The sequence below is a fragment of the Hydra vulgaris genome, chromosome 09 (assembly GCF_038396675.1).
Source record: "Hydra vulgaris chromosome 09, alternate assembly HydraT2T_AEP".
NCBI classification, from domain to species: domain Eukaryota; kingdom Metazoa; phylum Cnidaria; class Hydrozoa; order Anthoathecata; family Hydridae; genus Hydra; species Hydra vulgaris.
Genome location: NC_088928.1, coordinates 36,276,966 through 36,300,216, shown reverse-complemented (window position 1 = coordinate 36,300,216; position 23,251 = coordinate 36,276,966). Strand labels below are relative to the sequence as shown.

Sequence of the window (23,251 nt, the reverse complement as noted above, 5' to 3'; positions counted from 1 at the left end):
TATATATATATATATATATATATATATATATATATATATATATATATATATATATATATATATATATATATATATATATATATATATATATAGTTCTATATTTCCCCTTGTATTAAACACCCAAGAGTACATTGTAGATTTTTTATATTATAGAATTTCTAATTAAAACTTTTACAGGGTGACCGGAAAGTTCTGTCAGTACTTCACAATCAATTTATTTTTAATGTAATCTACATAAACTACTGAAATTACAGTAACAGATCAAGTAACATGTAGTGTAAGTATACCAAGAATTGTTCAAATCGGTCTCCTTTTTGGTCCACTGTCAATGATAATCGATGAGGCCATGATTGTATGGCGGCACAAATGTTTCCATAGGAAATTTTTCCCATTCGCGGATCATCATTTGTTTCATGGAGGCCAAGTTGGGATGTTATTTAGCATTGAACTTGGACTCCAAAATACCCCACACGCAAAAATCAAGTGGATTCAGGTCGGGAGAGGACGGAGACCACTCATCTTCAGCAATAAACTTAGAGCAATTCTGTTGGTGCCATTCTTGCGTTGTTTTAGCTGTATGAGCTGGTGCTGAATCCTGTTGAAAACACCAGTCTCCATTGGGATATAACAAATTGGCTTCTGGTTGCAAAATTGCCTTCAGGACACTCTCTTGATAAGATACTGCATTAATTTTGGTGCCACGTTCGATGAAGATCAATAGCAATTTTTCTTTGCTATACACTGGTGCCCATACCATCACCGAACTTCGATTCTGATACCGCTGAACTGTTCCTAAAGACTGAGGTATGTTCTTTAATGATGTTGACCACACAGCATTGTTTTTAGCATTAAAACTTTGTTCCATCACGAATAACTTTTCATCAGAAAAGATAATGTTCTGTACTGCACAATGACCATACTGACGTAACAACGTTTTGCATCTTTTCAACCTGGCCAGCTTTTGATTTGCAGTCAATCCATGAACTTTATGCTTGCAATAAGGTTTGAATCCAAGGTCTAATTTCATTAATTCTCTCATCGACTCCCTGGGTACTCCTTTCTCCTGAGCCAATTTTCGCGCTGACCTTTCAGGGTTCCTCCAAATTTTCTCGCGTGCTCATTTAATACGATCTGGGGTTCGAACTGTTCGTGGACGACCCTGCCTTTCACGGTCTTCAACACCACCAGTTTCACGCAACTGTTGGATAGTTCGATAAACACATCTCTCAGTAATTCCATGCACCTTTACTAATTTGAATATTTCAGCACCCGTAAGTCCTTCCTCATAATGTCGTTAAATCAACAAATGATTCATTTGTTGATTTAACGACATAAAAACATTCATAATGACTACAATAGAAAGAACAAACCCAGTTACTATTGACAAATTCAGTTACAATTGATAAGCATCATTGTACAGTTACAATTGTTCTAAACTGATACAAAACTGATAAAAGATTTAATGATAAACACTTGTAAATAATGAAATATGGGAGACCAGAAAGTATGCACATTGATTACTGACAGAACTTTCCGGTCACCCTGTAAATATATAATCTGTTGAATTCAACAATATTAAGCATGGTATTTAAAGTTTTAAATACATTATTTGTTTAAACTTGGATTTTAATTTGCTTTTTTAATAAAAGTTCAAAACACTTATATGGGTGAAGAATATCTTGGAATTCCCAGGTTAATGTGGGAAGCTGACCATGAGTGGAGGGCAAGAAAAGCTTTTATTGATACTAATAAGCACCATTACAATGGTGACCATCTTGCATCATTGTCAATGTCATGGGCTAACTGGAGGTTTATGGGTTGCTCTTATGGACCAGAAGTTCAAGGTTAGTTTAGTAATTTTTAATTTAGATGTTAATGAAGGGTTTTTTTTATTGATTCAGTAGGTCATATTTGTATTTTTATAAGTTGTAGGACTTGCAGGACTAGTAAAAAAAAAAAAGGCAAAGTTTAATAATAAATACATTGATTGGAAATCATATATTATTTATGTTAACTTTAGCATCACAATAAAAAAGTCTCTTTATTATTTAGCCATAATTTTTATTTTGTTAAAAAGTTCAAAGTTAAATTAAATGTATTATAATAGTTAATTTTTATTTTGTATCCGTAAACTAGACTTGAAAGTTTTTCAAGTCTAGTTTACAGTTTTTTTTTACTTTTGTATAATATTGTTTTAAACCATTAATGATGCAGTTGAAAACATTTTTCAATGTGGCTAAATTCTTTGTAACATTTCAGTATAGTTCTTATAAACTTGTTTTTGTAGTTTCGATAAAGATATTTAAGTTATTATTATTTACATCACGATTTATAGAGGCACGTTATTCAAAGTATGGATCAATATTTTTTTTTTTAATTTTATTGATGAAACATTGTGTAAAATGAAAAAACTTAATAAGTGATTTTCTAATGAATAATATATATATATATATATATATATATATATATATATATATATATATATATATATATATATATATATATATATATATATATATATATATATATATATATATGTATATATATATGTATATATATATATATGTATATATATATATATATATATGTATATATATATATATATGTATATATATATATATATATATATATATATATATTATATTTATATATATATTTTATATATATATATGCGGTAGTGGTGTAGTGGTAGAGCGCTCGCCTCATAAACAAGAAGTTCCAAGTTCAATGCCCACCATGTCTCTGGTAGTACTGCCCTCAACTAGTTTCTCCGCCCAGCGGCCTTGTTTGTCGAGGTTTGTATTTTGGAGTTATAGAGTTAAGAGAGGGTTGTAACCACAAAAGTAGCTTCCTCAACTGTAATAACTTTCTCGGTCTTGGGGAGGTGATCAATTAAAAAATATGTGTGTATATATATATATATACAGCCCTTGAAATTAGGGTCGGCACCTAAAAGTGTTTTAGGTCGGCAAAAAATTGCAGACCTTATTTCTAAGTTTTATGATAAAACCTTTGTATAAAATTTTTATGCCGATCTTAAGTAGATTAATGGCAAATAATTGCCGACCTCATTTTTCCCAATCTTCTATAGCTTGTTTAGATGAGCTTTTGCTCACTAGTTTTGCTTATCTTTATAGCATATGGATTTTAAGAAAAAGAAGAAAAAAACAAAAAATAATAAAAGAAAAATTGCTGCCCCATGCCAAACCCTCAGTCGATGTTCCAACACTCTGCTGCGAGTCAGGCTATTTGTCAGTTGATGTATGTACTGAAGCCCCCAGCTGCAGGCTGTTTCAGTGTGATAACAGAGTGCTTATCTAAGTTTGCTATTAAAATTAAATATATACATAAATTTTAATTATATATATATATATTTTATTTATATATATATATTTTTTATTATACTATATATATATATTAAGTTATATATATATATTAAATTATATATATACATATATATATATATATATATATATATATATATATATATATATATATATATATATATATATATATATATATATATATATATATATTTATTTAAACATATATATTAGAGTGGTCTAAGTTACTGTGTTAAAATTGTTTTTATTAATATCAATTTGGGTCATAATTGCTCTTGTTTCATACATAAGAGGAGTCTTTTAACCAAAAATGAGACAGATGCAGTAATATGAGGTGGCGCAAAGTTGAACAATTTTAGTGGACACTAAAAATATTATGTAATTTTTCAATTTTTTTTTGGCTTATCTGAAGTTATTTCATTTTTTGTTTGGTGGTTTCATTTTATATATTTTAGCCTCTATGTGTGAGAGTAAGTAATGGTAGTTTTAGTTCATGTGAAGTATGATAAATGTATAATAATTTTATAATAAATTAAGTATAGTAATCTGTAAAATTAGATTTTAAAAATAATTATATTATTTGTATCGCAACCTTTTTTGCTTACTGACTTAATTTTAAGTCAGCAAGCAAAAAAGGTTGCGATACAAATAAGAAGTGAAAGTAACTAAAAGTCAACTTTTAGTTGCTTTCATTCCTTCTCATGTTTGTATTTCCTGCATGAGTCTCCACTATTATTAATATGATTATTGATTACACTGATCCGTGTCAAAAATGTTCCTAAGGTTTTCTTAGGTGATTCTCAATGAAATTTACTTCCTATATCCGAATCTAGGATTCAATTTTCTCAGTCAGGTTTAGTTTTTAAGATATAGACTTAGGGCTCTATACAGCCCTAAGTCTATATCTTAAAAACTAAACCTAATTGATATTGCATATAACAGCTGAGTGTCCATTTTATTGCAATTCCCAGGTGACAGTTGTGTATTAATATATCTGTAAACAGTATCTAAAGTATATTTATAAAGTCTTATTTATCATTGTCAATTTTTATACAGGCTAATATATGAGATAAATAAAATTCATTTCATAAAAATGAATAGAAAATGTAAAAACAGTCCCGACAGATTCTGCTATGTGTGTAAAAGTAACTTTTACACACATAGCAGTTAGTAAAGTCCCTTTACAGTGCATATTTTGGAATAAGGCTTAGCGATCAAGACAAAAGCTTTGCTCCACATATAAGCTGTAAAGCCTGTGTTGTAGCCTTGAGGCGCCGGAATGAGAATACAACAAACTGTATGTCATTTGGTGTAATGATGGTATGGAGAGAAGGCAAGGACCATACTACAGACTGCTATTTTTGTATGACCTATCTTCAAGATCAGATAATTTCTTAAAAAAACAATATTTAACTAATCCATGCATTTTTTTTTTTTTTATAGTCTAATAAAGTTTGTATTGTTTATAAAAAGTGTGTTGAAGTTCAACAAAAAAATTCTTTAAAATGTATAGAAACGTGGATAAACATCTGAAAATAAATATGTGAATTTTTTCAGCTGTCAATAAGAAAAATAAAAACATGGTGGTCTATCCTAATATTCTTTCTGCTATTAAGGCAGTGCCACATGGTTCAGGAGTTCCAGTTCCTTCTCCACCTGAGAAAGGGGAACTAGAAGAGGATATGGAATGTGTAAAAGTGGAAGACACTGACATATCTGTGACATATGAGCCAACATCTAGCATGACTTTCCCAAGACCACTCATTCAAAGTCAATTAAATGACTTGACCAGAGATCTTGGTCTTTCTAAAGAGAATATACAACCTCTTGGTTCCCATCATAGTGAAAGCAATCTCCTCTCCAAAGAAACTACCTTTGATTGGTATAGAAATAAAGAAGAAAAGTTTCGAAGGTTCTTTGAAGTTGATTCTTCTAGCTCGTTGGCATATTACAATGATGTAAAAGGCTTAATGGAGGCACTTGGCATTCCTTAACAACCAAGAGAATAAGGGCTCTTTAATGATTCCTCTAGTAGAAGCCTAAAGGCAGTACTCCTACACATTGGCAATAAAATGGCATCTGTACCTATTGGACATTCAGTTCAGTTGACAGAAAGCTACAAGAACATAAAAAAACTGATTGATGCAATCAAGTACTCCAACCACAATTAGCTAAGATGTGGTGACCTTAAGGTAAAATACTTATTAAGTATTAATTATTTCTTGTCAATATAAAACTTGCCTTTGAAAATACTCTAGCACTTGTGGGTAATTTTTTAGAATTTTTTTTTATGAATAAATCTTTTCTTTTCAGAAATTTTTTAGAAATTTTTTTATGAATAAATCTTTTCTTTTCAGGTTGTGTGCTTTCTACTTGGGATGCAAGGGGGTACACAAAATACCCTTGCTTTTTATGCCTAAGGGATAGTAGGGCAGATAGTCTTTGCTATAAGCAGAAAGACTGGCCATCTTAAGAGGCATTCACAATCGGCAGCTACAACGTGATAGCTGAACCAGTAGTCCCTCCAGAATATGTTTTACTTCCTCCTCTCTATATCAAACTTGGTCTGATAAAAAATTTAGCTGACTATTGTTGGCGTCTTAAACGTGACGAACCTATAACTTTTCACAAACGGAAGGCATTAAGGACTTCTATCCTCAGGAAATAGATTTTTTTTTTACAGTATTAGATAACTTCACAAGTTTTTTTTAAGTTTAAAGTTAATAAAGGAGTTAAATTGAGTCTTTTTTCAGTTCACAAATAATTATTGCAATGTATTACATTACTAGGATGAAAATGAGAGAAAATTAAGTTTTTCACAAAAAAATAGGTGTGCTGTATTTCAATAACCTGACCTGATTGAGCAATATTAATGTCACATTCGGGTTTAGGAGGCCATTTCATTAGGGATTACATAAGAAACCCCCAGGAACAGGAAATTTTTTTTCAAACGCAGCCCTGTGTTTTGATTAAGTCAATTATAATTTAGTAATTAATTATTATATCACACGCAGTTGTCTCTAATTTAAATTTTTCAAAGATTCCAAAGTAAATTATATTTTTAAAATTAAATTAAATATTTATATATTCATTGTTCAAACTGAAAATTGTTATTAAAAAACTAAAAATTATCATTCTATAGTAGACTAGTAGTAGTAGTAGTAGTAGTAGTAGTAGTAGTAGTAGTAGTAGTAGTAGTAGTAGTAGTAGTAGTAGTAGTAGTAGTAGTAGTAGTAGTAGTAGTAGTAGTAGGTTATTTCAATCATTCATTAAATTTTTATTTTAATGTTTGCATGAAACAGAAGTTTTCTATAACATGAACAGAACTGGTAAAATTTAGGCAATGGTTGTTGGTTCATTGTTTAGGTAAAAATGACAAAAGCTCAAGCAACGAGAAGTTCTGCCAGTATGTGATTAATTGGAAAATCAACCAAAGAGTTGGAATGCTTCAGACTTCCTTCGAATCAACAAGTACTAGCAAACTTCCTCTACTATCACAAGGAAGAAAAGAAATCATTCAACTTAAGTACCAATATTACCATATTATCCGTCTTTTGTTACTGGGAAAAGGCTAGGATACCGACTACACCAGTAAGATATGCTGCCAAAAAATTGCTGAAGTTAGATAATGTCTACAAGACATTAAAAAAAAGTCGTACAAAAACTTTTGAGGGATATAGAATAAAAGAGAAAATTTTCAAAAATAATTTACATGAACTTTTTGATGTTGCAAGATCAGGCGCATTGCAGAGTATGCATAATGAGGAAGACAAAGCGTTTCTGGTATCCCAGCAAGAAGATTTCTCTAGTTCCAGTTTTGGAGGTATGAATAAGCATTTGGCCCGACAGGAATCTCGAAAAATTTAACAAGCAGAAAAACATTTAAAACAAAAAGAAAGGGGTGCTGAAGATGCCAGGAAAAACCAAGAAATGGTCGCTGCAACTCTACTGTCAGAACATTCTTTCAGCTCTTCCGCTTCTGAAACTGAGTTTGTATCTGATGATGAACTTTTCAGCGTTTCCACAAGGCTACCTCACTCAGCTCCAAAAAAGGCAAGAAATAACATTCTGACTCCAGACTTGAACCTCACACTTGACCGCGTTAACATTAGTGATCGGCAAGCTACTTATGTTATTGCTGCAGCTGCTCAAGCCCTTGGACATGATCTGGATAGCATTTCAGTTTCTCGCAGCACTATCCGTTCTAGAATGGATACATGCAGGTCCAAGGTAGTCAAGGACTAAAAATCATATTTAACCCAGGTACCACTCCTGTTGCACTGGGATGGAAAACCCCTACCAGATCAGGGTGTTAGCCAGCCTGATGGCACCGCGTATAACCGGTTTCCCATTTGGTTTAAAATTCTCAAAGGTTCTTAAGATTGTGGTAAAAAAAAAATTAAATCAGTTTCATATTTAAAGTGTTGCGCTAGACGAGTAAAAAATGCAATTAGTACGCACGACAAGGAAATTAATTAAGTTAATGAATTAAGAATTAAGATCAATTTTTTAATGTGAAAAAAATGTGTCGTCATTAACAAGCAAGATCATTCATTCAAAAGTTGAAAAAAAAATTATTTTTAATTTTTAATTGACGTCAGTTATTCTCCAGTTAAAATTGTTCAATACGTTTAATAAATTATTTCATTTATTTATTTTTGTTATTCAAAAAATCTTTATTTACATTCTTGCTGTTTATTATAAGTTAGGAAAGTTACAAATAAAATTTGCATATTAATAAATATCATAATTTAAAATAAGTTAATAACATTTTTATATTAAAAGATTTATTAATAATTTCGGTAAAATAAGTAAGCTGGTAAAGTAAACCGAAAATAACAACAAAAAAATCAAAAATAAAACATGCAATGAAATGTATTGTATATTTTTTATTTGCGTAAAAATAAACGAAGATAATTAAATAATATTATAATATTATTAATTATTAACAATATTTACAATAACTACAAAAATTATTTTTTTTTTTAGTTTTACAAATACAAAATTTACGTAGATATTTAATGTATATCTGTAAATTGAAAAAGAAAAAAAAAAAATTAGTTTTTGTATTTGAATATATTTTTTTACTTAAATACCTAATTTACTAGATATCTAAATATGCCGATTAAATTTAGTTGATGCCCTCATTTTAAAATACTATAGCGTCTGTATGATATTTTGTTGACTACGACATATTTCCGCTAAATGATCAGGTCTATGAATCATGAAAAGACGAAAAAAAGAAAATGATAAATTTTGCCTTATTATAAAATATAAATGTTTGAAGCGAAAAAAAACCAGACCGTAGATTCTTTTTTTTTTTTTAATCTTTTTAAAATCCCAATCGCTTGTCCAAATTCAAATAAGATTTTAAATAAACACGATTTTTAGGTAAAATGAACATCATAGATTAAAAATTTGATCTGTTCCAATCGTTTATTGGCGCTTGTTCTTAATTGCAAGTTCTTTTTTGGTCGGAATTCTTGTATGGATAAAAATATTGTATTTTGACAACTATTTAAAGCTAATATAGGTCAGAAACGATTAGAACTAGGATCTATAGAAAATTAAGGCACTTTTTGAAAGGTTTTTAACTAAATTTAGTTAACGCCGATGAGCGAAAGTGATCTAAAGACTCCGAAATGGTATTCTTTAAATTCATTATTATGGGTAGTAAAAAGGATTAGAAAATTATATAAAAAAGAGAAAGGTTTCTTCAAATATTAAAAAAACCTGAAGCGAAAAAAAATATAATATCTAAAGCTTTTGTTTGGACATAATACGCTTATAAAATCATGCTAATTTCAAATAAATAAGTTCGAATAATTTGTAAATCGCCTTAACTACACGGAGTATTTAAATTAAAGTAACATTATATTTGACGTAAATTGGCGAGCGAATCATGTTTTTCAATTAAAAGTTATTAAAATTTTGTAAACTTTAATTTAACTTTCATTTAAAATTTATAGATTTAATAAGTTTTTTAACTTTTGAATGTATCTATGATAAAAATTGTAATATAAAATATGATGAACAATAATACGATTACCTATGTAAGAAAGTTAAGAAAATTTTTTTAAGTATTATAAAATTTTTAGTTTTAAAATGCTAAAGTATTTAAAAACTGAAACATTCAAAATCTTTCCATATAATTAGGGTTGCCAATGTCTGGATTTTACAAAAATTAAAATTTTACAGATTTTAAAAACCTGTAATAATTTTTTTTTAGTGTTTTCCTTTGTAAAAGCCGTAAATTTCTGGCATTCCTACGTATAGCATATAGTGTTTTTTATCGACTGTCGTTAATTAAAAAGTTGTTTTAGCAAGTTAAAAAGTTACAAGAGGATCTTGGAAATCGTCAAAAATGTTTTGTTAAAAATTAAATACTATTTAGCATTTTTTTTACATTTATAATTTAAAAATGAAAATAAAAATAACAGAAGACAATATAAGTAACTAATTTAAACCTTTTACAACTGTAAACCTTTACAACTGTATTTAAAAGCGATGTACGCAATTAAAATAGATCAAAGTTTCAATGAATAAATTTATTAATTCATTCATTAAAAAAATTGCAAACAATTGTCTTTTGTTCTTGTTTTCTCTCTACAATATTAAACAAAGGAGATAAGCGATTTAAAAATGAAAACTGACGAAGATTGCTCAAAAGGAAACAAGTTGAATAGTTAGAATTAAACATTTATAAAATATAAAAATATTCCTGAAAAATAAAACAGAAAAATATTCCTATAAATAACCCAGCAAAAATAGAAAATTTTTATTGAAACTTAATTGTTTCTAAAAAATTGTATCTACTTTTTTAAATGTCAGAAGGTAATGACCTTTTTTTTTTTTTTTTTTTGGCGGCACCTAAATTCCCAATTTCGCTAAAATGCTGTATAAATTTTTTTCCTGGCTAACACCCTGCAGATATTGTCCAGACAAATATAAAGGTAGACAGCAATGCAATCCTAGTTTCTGGAGCTGGAGAAGAAAAATTACTTGAGGTTCCCAAAATTGTAGGGCGAGTAGGTGAGGAGCAAGCTAGTGCCTGCCTTGAACTATTGTATAATTGGCATCTCATAGACAAAATATGTGGGCTTGTGCTCAATACAACAGCCTCAAACACTGGCCTAAAATCTGGAGCTTGCACATTATAGAAAAAACTCTCAAGAAAGACCTTTTGTTGATAGCATGTCATGACATGTTTTTGGAGTTATACTTTTCAGCGTATTTGCATCCACTTATCTTGGAGCTACCACTGGAACTGATGTAGGTTTATATAAACAATTTCAAAATGAATAGCCAACATTTGACCAAAGCATATATGATGCTGCCGATGAAACGCTCATCAGTGGATTTATGACTAATCTCCACGATGAAATGGTTGCATACTACAAAGAAGCTGTAAAAAGCCATCACCAACGTCAAGAAAAAAAAAGCTCACCAAGACTATGGCGAGCTTCTTCAAATGTGCCTCATCTTTCTTGGTGGTTGCCCAAAAAAAGAAGTGCGATTTCGAACACCTGAAGCCATGCACTACGCTAAGTGGATGGAAAAGGGCATCTATTCTATCAAAATCCTTCTTTTCAAGAATCTCTCACTGCTCATGAAAGAAAAGTTTTGACCGACATCAGCCTGTTTGTTGCTCTAGTTTATGTAAAATTTTGGCATGAAGCTTGCTTGGCAGAAAGAGAACCATATAATATAACTTGATAACATGAGACTGTTGAGACTTTTGAATGATTATACCTGCAACAATGTTGTTAGAGATGCAGCAATGACAGCCTTCAAAAGATACCTATGGTATTTTTCAGAACATTTGATTGGCTTGGCTTTTTTTTACCCCTGCGTTGATGTTCATACAAAAGCTGCCATGGTTCAGAATCTTAAACATGCCCAAAAAGAAAATATCACCAAAGATAATTCAAGGCAAAACATTCAAGCTAGAAAACCCATTGGAATCATATGTTACAAGCTGAACATCTCATCTTTTCGATCTTCTCATCTTTTCGATCTTCTCATCGACAACGGAGTAGAGAAGGCTCAAGTTATTATCTTGATACCACCCGACCTTTGGTAAGTGGATCCAATTTATATTCAGTTCAGGGAAACTGCCAAGCAAATGAAAGTAGTTAATAACTGTGCGGAGAGAGGGGTTGCTTTAATCCAGACCTTCAACTCTTCAATAACGAAAGACAAAAAGTAAATGCAATACCTCTTGCAGGTTGTCAGCCCTCGTCGGAAAGCCTTTCCAGAGCCATCAAAACGTCTGTTGAAAAAAGTCTCAAAATAAACAATGCATTACATTACGGTATGTGAATTAAGTTCAGAATAACTAGAACCTCTTTAAGTCATGATATTTTATTTCTTTTTTTTTTTGTAACAATTTTCTTGCTGAAAAAACTAAATTTTCAATTATTTCTTGTTTCTTCCATCACAACAACATCTATTGTTCAAAATTGCGCCACTCCTAGTTATGTTTAAAAAATTTTAAAAATTGGCCAAAATGGTCAATATGGTGAAAAGTAACAAAAGCAAATGTGACCCGACTTTTCCACCTTTCATATATACCACCTTTTACCTATATCTATATATATATATCTATATATATATATATATCTATATATATATATATATATATATATATATATATATATATATATATATATATATATATATATATATATATATATATATATATATATATATATATATATATATATATATATATATATATATATATGTATATGTATATGTATATATATGTGTGTATGTATATATATATATATATATATATATATATATATATATATATATATATATATATATATATATATATATATATATATCAGGCCTTGTTATATATATATATATCAGGCCTTGTCGAGATTTCGCTGCGTAACGAAAACGCGTAATCCGTTTGTGAGTAACTCAACTCAGCAAATATATTTTGTATTGTTAGAAGTTATATTGCGTCACTAGCATCTTTTTAAGTACCGCATTGTAATTAAAGTTATTTTATTAACGCGTTAAAAATCATACAAACAGTTTGTTTGTTTTTCTCACTATAACAAAAGTTACAAATAAAATCTAAGTTCCTATTTGAAAAACCATTTTTATTATTTTTTTCAAATATGAAATTTTTTTTTTTTTTTCAAATATTTTTTTCATAAAACGTAAAATAATATTTGTTTATTTTCTTACAATTTTATAGTTGGTTTTTTGTTATTTTATTAACTGTTAATAAATTTTTTCTTATATATTTTGTGAACTCTTTTGAATAATGTTTTTAAACAATAAAGAGTTTTTTTTATTATTTATCAGTTACCGATAACATATTCGTGATCATAATTTATTTTCATAGATTAAACGAACGTCATTAAAACTTTTTAAAAACGTTTTTAAAACTTTACATTAACTTAACATTAAAACTTTTTTTAAACATTAAAACATTAAATACTGTTACTAGAGATAATAAACATAGCAATTGCTCTGTTTAAAAAAATGTAATTAAAAACTAAAAAAAAAAGTCTCAAATAGGCTCCTTAAAATTTCGTTTAGAAAGTTTAGTAAATTAACAATGCATTAGCCCACAAAACTTTGCAGCATCGTATCATTTTTTTACATCAAAAACTTGTTTAAAAAAAAAATGTACAAATAAATAGCAATTAGTTTTTTCATTTTCCTGTGCATTGATAAAAGCATTAAAGTTTAGCAAAAACATTTGAAAAACAAATTTAAAAATTGTCCATGTTTCTAGCATAGTTTTTAAAGTATTTCCTTAATATACTGACTGAAAAAAAGTCACAAAAAATTGTATATCAAAAAAATTTTATTTTCATCATATTCTTATTGGTTTTTTTCTCAACTTGTATCAATATTGGTTGTGGAAAATAACAAACGCTCTAAAAAAAAGTAAACAAAAACAGTAAATACTTAGGTATATTATACTTTTGACAACAATTTTTTTTATTATTAGTTTTTTTTAGCTTATTTAATTTAGATTTTCATATAGTTTCGGTTCTATTCTTTGAGTGTTGCTAATTTATTCTCTAGCTTCTTATAGCTTTATTTTGCCGTGAATTCTTAAAATGCTTACAATATAAAAACATGGTCAAGTTATCTAAAAAAATTACTTTAAGCATGGATGTACAAGGCCTGCAACCGCATGCGCTTCCCAGGAAGGCTTGTATATATATATTTTTTTTCTATAGCTTGTTTAAATGAGCATTTGCTCACTAGTTTTGCTTATCTTTATAGCATATGGTGTTTTCAGGAAAGGAAAAAAAAAAAGTGAAGAATAATGAAAGAAAAAATTGCTGCCCCATTCCAAACCCTCAGTCCATGTAGCAGCACTCCACTGCGAGTCAGGCTATTTGTCATTTGATGTATGTACTGAAGCCCTCGGCAGCAGGCTATTTTAGTGTGACATAAGAGTGCTCATTTAAACTAGCAATTTAAGTTTAATAATTAATTAACTGATTTAATTATTAAACTTTTATATGAAGAAACTAATGCTAGAGAAAAAACTAATCGTAGGATAGTTTAAGAAGTCAGTGTTTTTTAGATTTTTTAAATTTTGGAACTACTTATTCAGCCAGGATTAAAGAAAGTTCTGAAGAATGCTTTTGTAAGACTATGATGGAAATATTGTAGAACACTATTTCCATCATAAAACCCGTAGAACACTAACATAGAGAGTTGACTATCATTGAAAACTAGAATGATTTGGATGTTTAACAATAGATTAATCTGTTGAAATGGAATGGCTGGAAGAGTATGGCCATTAGATTCAAGAGTCAAATTAGAGGAAAAGTTCTTTGCAAATAACACTCCATAATTTTTGGGAGAAGTAATAAGATCAGACCCATGAAATAAAGATGCAATGTTAGGCTTACTTATGTTAGATTTTCTAGTCTCAGAACTTAAAATCTGAGATAAGATTCAAGTTTTAGTAAATTTTCCTTTATTGTGAATGCTAAGGTGATGAATGCACGCTCACTGCGCCAATGGCTAAATAAATCAGTTAATGTACATGTTGCCTCTATGACTAAACATCTTAGTCGGTGCATGATCACTCTGCCATGCCTATGGCTTATCGAAAAAGTCAATATATATTCAACTTGTTATGTCTATTTCTAAATAATTTAGTTAATAAATGTACACTTAAATGCACATAAAAAATATTATGCTTATTTAAGTTATTTATTAACTGAATTACTTATTAACCGCTGTGTTTTTTATTATATTAATATTTATTATTATTATTAATATATATATATTAACATATTAGCATCAATTAGTTAATTAATAAAAAAATATTCTAAAAAAAAAAAAAAATAGACTCCAATAGGAATTGAACCTAGAGCGCAGGCACCACAATCAAATTTATTAACCACTACACCACACAATATTGTAACTCATTAAGTCAATAAAGTTTAAATAAAATAAATATGTTTTGGCGCATGATATTTTTAAGCCTTATGTCAGCATTACACAATAAGGGAATAAGTGACCTGTGTAAATATATATGCATATATATATGTGTATATATGTATATATATATATATATATATATGTGTATATATATATATATATATCAACCCTTGGAATTAGGGTTGGCATTAGGGACCATAAAGTGTTTGAGGTCAGCAAAAAATTGCTGACCTTGTTTCTATGTTTTATGGTAAGACCTTTGTATCAATTTTTTTTTGTTGACCTCTAAAAGATTGAGGTTGGCAAATTATTACCGACCTCATTTATCCTAATTCCAAGGGTTGATATATATATCAGTCTTCTTTGTTTAAAATTTAATTTTCTTTAAATAAATTTGAATAAAGTGCAACACTACAATGCAGTAAAATGGGTTTGTTTCAATGGGGCAAAATGGGGTTCTTCATTTTTTTCCCCACTTTGCAATTTTTAAAAATCATGAAATTATGTAACTTCCTAAATCAAAGCAGGTATAAAAGTCTTTATTCCTTCTTGTCAGTTTAAAGCCTTTATTCCTTCTTGTTGGTTCCTCCTCGCTGTCATTCCTTCTCACCTCAAGTCAAGCATCAATTTACTCCATGTTTTCCACCTTCGTGTGCAGTTGCTATACTAAACTATTATTGTTTTTTGCATCTTTTTTAAAAGAATATCTCTTGAGAGTAAATGCCAAATGTTATTATTGTAAAAAGTCAATTTAAAAAGGTTTTGGTTAGTGGAGGTACACTTTTATTGAGTTTTTAACTACTTTAACAAGTTAAGTCAACTTTAACATGTTTTTTCGTTATATTTTATTACTTTATATTCCTAATAGTGTTGGCTTTGGCTTTAATTAAATAAAGTTATTTGATTAATAAAAATAAAATATTTCACGCGCTTTAATTAATTACTCAATTAGTTAAGACAGCATCATCCGGTGAAACTTTTTAATATCAATTTATAATTTAATTATCAATTTAATATCAAAATTTTCAATTAATTTTATTAGCTTCATTCAATTAATTTCATTCAATTTATTTTGTTCAATTTAATATCAAAATTTAACATGAATTTATAATTTAAACAAAAAAATCCAAAATTTAATTTCACAAAGGAAGTAAATAATTATTTTCTTTGCTTAAAATCAATTTAAATAGCCCAATCAATATTTGACATTCAGATTCTTAGTACGTGAGTAGCAAAAATTCCTCCATTAAATATAAAATATTAAATACAGATTTAAAATAGCACTGTTTAATATGGATGAAGATCTGTTATCAGGAAAACGTCGCTTGGCAAATTTAAGACAGAAAAGGTGGCGCAAGAGGCAAAGTCAAGAATTACTGGCAAAAATTGCTCGCTTAAATGCAGATGCTTATCAACAAAGCTTGCTTGATATGATACCCCAACAATTATTCATTTTCCGTAATGCACATGCAGCATCTCAGCAATGATATGTCACTTGACTTACTCCTCTACAAACGGCTGATTTGCGTATCTCAAATAATACTTCCCATCAACAACCCTTGGTTAATATGACACCCGAAGAATCAGTCGTTTTTTATAATGCACATACCGCATCACAGCAACGGTGTATGTCTTTCAACTTACTCCTCTACAAGCAGCTGATTTGCGTATCTCAAATAATGTTTCCCGTCACCTGAAGAATCATCTCAAATAATATTTCCCATCACCTGAAGAATCAGAAGTTTTCCATAATGCACATGCCGCATCACAGCAGCAATATGTTGCTAATTTGACGCCTCAGGAACTTCAAGTTTATCTTACAGCTAATACTGCATCACAGCTTTTGACTAGAAATAGACAAAGTCATGCAATTTGTGGCAAAGCCATTAATTTCAATGAAACTATTGTTATAGAACATTACTGTTTCTCATTTGATCATTTATGACAATTCTGTGCAGCAAAACATTTTGCTGCAGAGCTACCAAGCGATAAAAAATTTACAAATTGCTGTAGAAAAAGAAAATCAAACTGCCCATTCCGAAAGACATTTATAGCAATGAATTGAAGTATCCCAAATGTTTGATGAATCTACTATGTGATAATAATAACCCTGATTATATTATAATAATAATAACCCTGATTGTATTTTCGAAATGAAATACGATCATATAATAGCATTGTTTATTTCGCTTTAATGGGTGCAAAAATTGTTGATTTGCCAGGTTGCTGCCCTTTTGTTTTCAAAATTCATGGTCAAACTTACCATCGCACCTCGCACATACAGCCAAATGACAATCAGGTACCACAATTTGCACAACTCTATATACTGGATAGCAAACAAGCAACAGAAATTTGTTAACAACATGCAGCCTTGAAAGTTGTTGAGTTGATATTCTTGACCAGCTTGATCGCTTCTTTCGTGTGCACAATAGACTGACTCCAAGCTATCAAATAATGAAAGATGTTGAAGCTCAAGAAAGTATTCATGCCGCCAAGAAACTATTCCAATTGTGAGCATGGCACTATGAAGAGATTGTCGGTCAGATCAATGACAATATAATGCTCCAACATGCAATGTAACATTGATTTTTGTGAATGAGGATGGTGAGCCACCATTTTTTTAAGATATACACATATATCCAAAAAATCCAGAAGATCCAAATAATAAATTTATTAATCTTAGCATTTTGAACCCAAATATGGATCCCATGACTTACAGATTGCTTTTTCCCTATGGTGAAGCCGGATGGCAACCTAATTGGAATTGTGAAACATACACTGGAGCTGTTACAAAAAGAGTTAGAAACAATGTCAGCATGCTTTAATACAAATGTTCCCTTACAGCAATTAGAAACAATTTGAGTGCAGGCAAATTGATGCAACAATGCTTGGTAGACTCATACTTGCAGGTCGAAGTAAATAATCTTAACTTCATTTACTAAAATCAAAAACGATCATGAGCAGAATGCTACCAAGGTCTCGCTAATCATATGGAGAACCTAGCGCAAGACACTAACGTTGCTGCAGGAGTGTCAGTCATTCTTCCATCCAGTTTTGAAGGGTCTCCACGAAGCATGAGAGAAAGATGTTGTGATGCAATGTCAATATTTGCAAAACATGTTGCACCTGATTTATTTATAACATTCACTGTATATCCTTCCTGGCGAGCATTCATCAGATCCTCCAGATTTAGTAGTACATGTTTTTAAAATCAAGCTTGACTCATTACTGGATGACATAAAGCACAAAATTTTTGGAAAATCCATTGCCTTTGTTAACACCATCAAATTCCAAAAGAGAGGTCTACCGCATGCACATATCTTGGTGACCTTAAAAGCTGAGGATAAATTTACAACAACACAAAGAGTTGATCAATTTATTTGCGCAGAGATACCATCAGAAGGCTACATGAAATTGTGCTTAAATGCATGACCAAAACTATCCTCACTCACCTTGCATGAAAGACGGCTAATGCTCAAAACAGTTTCCTAAAATTTTTAATGATCACACTCTTTTAAATGTAAATGGCTATCCATCATACAGATGCCGACCAGGTGAATATGCTACAGTAAGAGGTGTAAATCCATACCTAATGCTGAAATATAATGCCCAAGTCAATGCTGAAGTTGCCATATCACTAAGATTTGTTAAATGCATTTATAAGTACATCTTCAAAGGATTTGATTGTTCAAACAAAATTTCGTTTAAATGAAATATCAAACTTCATTGATTGCCGATATGTGAGTACTCCTGAAGCAGTTTGATGTTTGAGAGAATCGAAAATGCACGATAGTTCTCATGCGGTTATGAGGCTCCCAATTCATCTCCCAAATAAGCAATGAATTATTTTTGAGGAAGGTCACAAAGAAAAGGCATTGCTGGCCGCTCAAACAAAACCAAACTAGAGAGTTTTTTTGGTTTGAATATTAATAATTGTAAAGAACAAGAATATCGCGCACATAAATATAATGATATGGAATATCTATACAGATATTCCTTATCATTATATTCATGTGCACAGCAAATGGCAAAAGAAGCAAAGAGGTCACTCAAAAATTGTCGCTCACATGTATACAGTTAGTTTCAAAGACAAAGAGCACTTTTATTTATGTATACTTCAACTTCATGTGCCTGGACCAGTAAGTTTAGAATCTTTACAAAAATTGGATGGTGTAAATTTGGAAATATTCAAAGCAGTAACAATAGCTTGAGGTCTTATCAAATCTGATGATGAATGGAACTATTGTCGTACCGATGGTGGCAATTATCTAATGCCTAAACAACTGAGAGAAATGTTTGCCTACATTTGCATATTTTGTCAGCCTAAGTAGCCTCTTAAACTTTGGCAAGATCATTTACAAAATTTATCACTCGACTATATGTGCTCACATAATGAAGCAACAGCAATTAACAAATCATGAAATGTCGTGTTCATCAGTTGGTTTGCCTATACCTCATAGAAATACATTTGAGGAAGAGAGCTATGATCAAGATAAAGAGTTTAGACAAAATAATTTGACTTGTTCAATCCAGCAAAAATGATGGCATTTACAAGTATCATACTTGCAACTGAAATTACTAATAGAGTTTCAAAACTTTTTTATCTTGATGGCCCAGGTGGATCGAGAAAAGTATTTCTCTATACAACATTATTAGCATATTTTATAGGGAGGGGAAAAATTATTCTACCTTTTGTAACCACTGGAATTGCTGCCACATTAGTAAAGGGAAGAAGAACAGTTCACAGTGGATTTAAATTACCTGTTCCATTGCTTGACACATCTGTATCTTTAATGCATATGAATTCACTTGATGCAGAAAATTTACGTGATGCTACATTGATTTTAATAGATAAAATAACTATGTTACCGAAATACGGATTTCAATGCGTTGATAAACTTCTTTGTGAATTCATGTTTATTAATATTTAATGTGTAAAGTTTAAAGTATTGGTTATTGACATAATAGAATGTTGCATCAAATCTAGCCAATGGTGGAATTATTTCACTCAATTGACTCTTAGCACTAACATGCGAAGTGAAAGTCAAAATAATCACAATCAGCGGTTATTGGATTCCAGATCAGGAAGTTTGCCTCAAGTGCTAGGAATTCATGAACATGACACTATTCAAATACCTAACCAAATAATAGCAACAGATGGCCTGATTAACATCATTTTTGGCAATATAGAACAAATGAATGTCGAGGATCTTTCAAAAAGAGTGATTGTTGCACCCACAAATGCACTAACTCTTGAAATGAACAGAAGGATAATCAATTTGATAACTGGTGAAGCGCAGATTTATTGCAGTGCAGATTCAATAGTTAGCAAAGATCCAAATGACACACTCAATTTTCCCACTGAATTTCTGAGCGATCAAACACCTACCGGAATGCCGCCACATGTCTTGCTTTTAAAGAAAGGCGTTATCATTATGCTCTTAAGAAATCTTAATCCGAAGAAAGGAATGTGTAATGACACTTGATTGATTGTTGGACAGTTAGATAGAAACATAATCAAAGCAAATATTGTTTCTGAGTGCAATAAAGGAGATACCATATTAATTCCTCGAATTGACTTAAGCACCATCAGAAACAACGCTTCCATTTCTCTTTTGCCGTAGACAATTTCCAATCATGCCAGCCTATGCAATCACAATTAATAAGCTGCAAGGTCAGTCATTTGATCATCTTGGAATTCATTGGCAAACGGCCGTATTCGTACATGGACAGTTATATGTTGCTCCATCAAGATTCAGAATTTCCAATCAAGTCAAGGTTTTCATCGAAGCAAATCCTCAACAAGGTCAACTGATGAATGATCAAAGACACTTTAGCCGCAATATAGTTTATAAAGATATTCTTTATTGAAATTTACTTAGAATTTTTTATTTTTAAAATTTGTTTTAAGTCATTTAGATTTTTAATTTTAATTCTTTTTCACTTATAAACACTCATTAGGTATGCATAATATATATTTTTTTATTTATTTTGCCTTCACCGGCTTCACTTCACTTCTCAAAATAATTATCATTTAAAAGTGTAAAAGGTTGCTAAAAACGGGCGCCACGGGCGCCCATGATGTTCTAGTATATATATATTCTCATGTTATACTTCTGATAACTGAAATTTTTTTCTGATTCTTACATAATTTTAGTCATGCAAGTTTTGTATAAAAATATAAAGTATTATGGAAGTTCTTTACGTGCTTCGTTTTGATAAGCATTAAAAAAAATTTTTATAGACAATTAATTTAGTTTGTAGTTAAACTTTAAACGTCTCTGCATTAGTGTTTGTTAAATATAAAATTATAGTTTTCGAATATAGATGTTACCATAACTAATTAATAATGATTTATTTATCAATCATTTTTATTATTTTATTATTAATATTTATATTTTAGAAATTTTGACAGATTGTAATACGAGAGTACCGCGTGAAATTGAAGAAGAAATTGATATGTTAATCGAAATAGCAACACCTAAAGTTAAGTTTGTTAAAGCATCAAATGAGAACCTTGGTACACGCACTGGTCCACCTTCACAAGGTAAAAAGTAAGAAAATAAATTTTTTGTTGTTGCTTATATATATGGTTTGCATTTTTTCTGAGCACTACAAATATTTATGTTTTTTGTTTGTTTGTTTTTGCAGTTATTTCATCTTAAATATAACTTTTTAGTTTTAAAATGTTTTAAGTTAAATTAATGAAAACTGAGTGAAAATGATATAAAATATTAATAAACATTAAAATTCATTAATGATATAAACTATGCACCATGACATCTAAACAAACTTATAAAAAAAGTTAATGCATATTTTTCTAAACATTTTCACCAGCACAAAAAAACTGTAAACTTTAGTTTGTTTTTAAAAAAATATTTTTAACTGAAACAACAACTTTTACAACAATAAAGAATATAATTGCAAACTTTATAATCATATTGCTAAAATATTATAACTTGTTTTTATACTTAATTTCTTCAATTAAAAGTAAAACTACATTGTTAATAAAATCAATAATTAAATTATTAGCAAGTCATTGATAAAAATGGCGTCACTCAGGAAAAATATGAACAAAAATAAGCTAAACAAACAGATTTAAGCTTAAATTAGTTCCCATGTTTTCTTAAAAACTTTTAAGCTAAGTCGTTAAAAGTAAATTGACTTTCATATATTTTCTTTTGGAGATGGGGGAGTCGCTCGCACTGTCATTGGTAAATGTAATAAAAGCAATAATGAAATATGTTATAAAACTTTATTTTTTTGTAAAATATTTTTATAAATATTGAGAATAAAAATAAATTAAATTATTTATGTTTAGCCATCGATGGTGATGTTATCGTGCGGGAAAATTTCAAAGATTTAATTCAAAAACCGGATAATAGTGATGAATTAGTGAGTGGTTTGATTTTATACATCAACGAAAAAGACGATAATTCGAACCCCATAAGTATTTTACAGGAAAGCGTCCAGAAATGTAAACGTCAAATCTATTACATAGATAAAGGTTTTATTAATAATGAGATTCATATGGACGTTTTTATTGATAATATTTATATAGCGCATGGATCAGGTCCAAATCAAAAAGTTTGCAAACAAAATACGGCAGCCTCAGCTTTCGAGCTGCTCAAATACTCCCAAGGGATTATTTATAAAAAAGATCTAATAAAGTATCATGAAAGTGTATCTACGATTTCAAAAAGTAATCTTATAAAATCAACGTATTACCAATCACCAAAATTGCAAGAAACAAATTTAGGCAATCAACTTCTTCGTAAGATGGGATGGAGCGGGGCCGGTGGTTTGGGAAAAGATGGTTGCGGTATATCTGATCCTGTTTTTGTTGAAGGTGCTGATGGACGGAAAGGAATTGGACATGAATTCACATATCGCTCAGTGCGCTCATCGAGCGTAGAGGAATCTTTGTTATCGTTTTTACACGATTCAAGCAAAAACGAAATAAGATTTTCGTCTGATTTAACTAAAGAAGACCGTGCGCTTGTTCATAGGCTTTGCCAAAAGTACCATTTAAAGCATCGTTCTTTTGGGAAAGAGGGTGATCGGTATTTACTTGTTTCCAAAATAGGCAACATTTTTTAAAAATAAGTTTTATTTATTGGCCATTATTTTATTAAACCAATATTTATTGGCTTTAATAAAACTTTCAGATATTACTCTATGCAGAATTGTTTTATCAATTGCCTATATATATTTACGTATCCAACTTCACTAGAATATTTCAAAAATTATGTATAAAGTGATCTTAATTTGAACCTTTTAAAGATTTTCAAATAAAATCTATGTACTTTAATATGCAAGTGTTTCCGTAATATTCAAATATTTCGTGTAAGTATGACAGAAGCAACTAGCGCAAGATTTGGCGTCTATCGTAGCTAATTTCTCAATGAAGACCTAAGTCTTTAAATTTGCTTTTTATAAAATTACTTATGTAGAAAAACTTAACTATT

General features: G+C 29.8%; 2 protein-coding genes across 2 annotated transcripts; one reads left to right on the top strand and one right to left on the bottom strand.

Moving 5' to 3' along the window:
• Positions 1–433: 433 nt before the first annotated feature.
• LOC136085435 (uncharacterized) lies at positions 434–1,027 on the bottom strand. The gene has a single exon (XM_065806742.1). The coding sequence runs from the start codon at positions 1,025–1,027 to the stop codon at positions 434–436; it is 594 nt and encodes a 197-aa protein (XP_065662814.1).
• A 584-nt stretch (positions 1,028–1,611) lies between these two features.
• LOC100213376 (NF-kappa-B-repressing factor) lies at positions 1,612–23,040 on the top strand. Its single transcript, XM_065805560.1, has 3 exons — positions 1,612–1,844; positions 21,187–21,330; positions 22,105–23,040. The coding sequence occupies exons 1-3, from the start codon at positions 1,664–1,666 to the stop codon at positions 22,881–22,883; spliced, it is 1,104 nt and encodes a 367-aa protein (XP_065661632.1). The 5' UTR covers positions 1,612–1,663; the 3' UTR covers positions 22,884–23,040.
• The last annotated feature ends 211 nt before the right edge of the window (positions 23,041–23,251 follow it).

What these genes read in the sequence shown, in the direction of transcription:
- LOC136085435 (XM_065806742.1), bottom strand. Translation starts at nt 1,027, where the DNA reads ATGAAATTAGACCTTGGATTCAAACCTTATTGCAAGCATAAAGTTCAT.
- LOC100213376 (XM_065805560.1), top strand. Translation starts at nt 1,664, where the DNA reads ATGGGTGAAGAATATCTTGGAATTCCCAGGTTAATGTGGGAAGCTGAC. An exon ending in TTATGGACCAGAAGTTCAAG is followed by an intron (nt 1,845 to 21,186) that starts GTTAGTTTAGTA and finishes TTTATATTTTAG; the next exon opens with AAATTTTGACAGATTGTAAT. An exon ending in CACTGGTCCACCTTCACAAG is followed by an intron (nt 21,331 to 22,104) that starts GTAAAAAGTAAG and finishes ATTTATGTTTAG; the next exon opens with CCATCGATGGTGATGTTATC.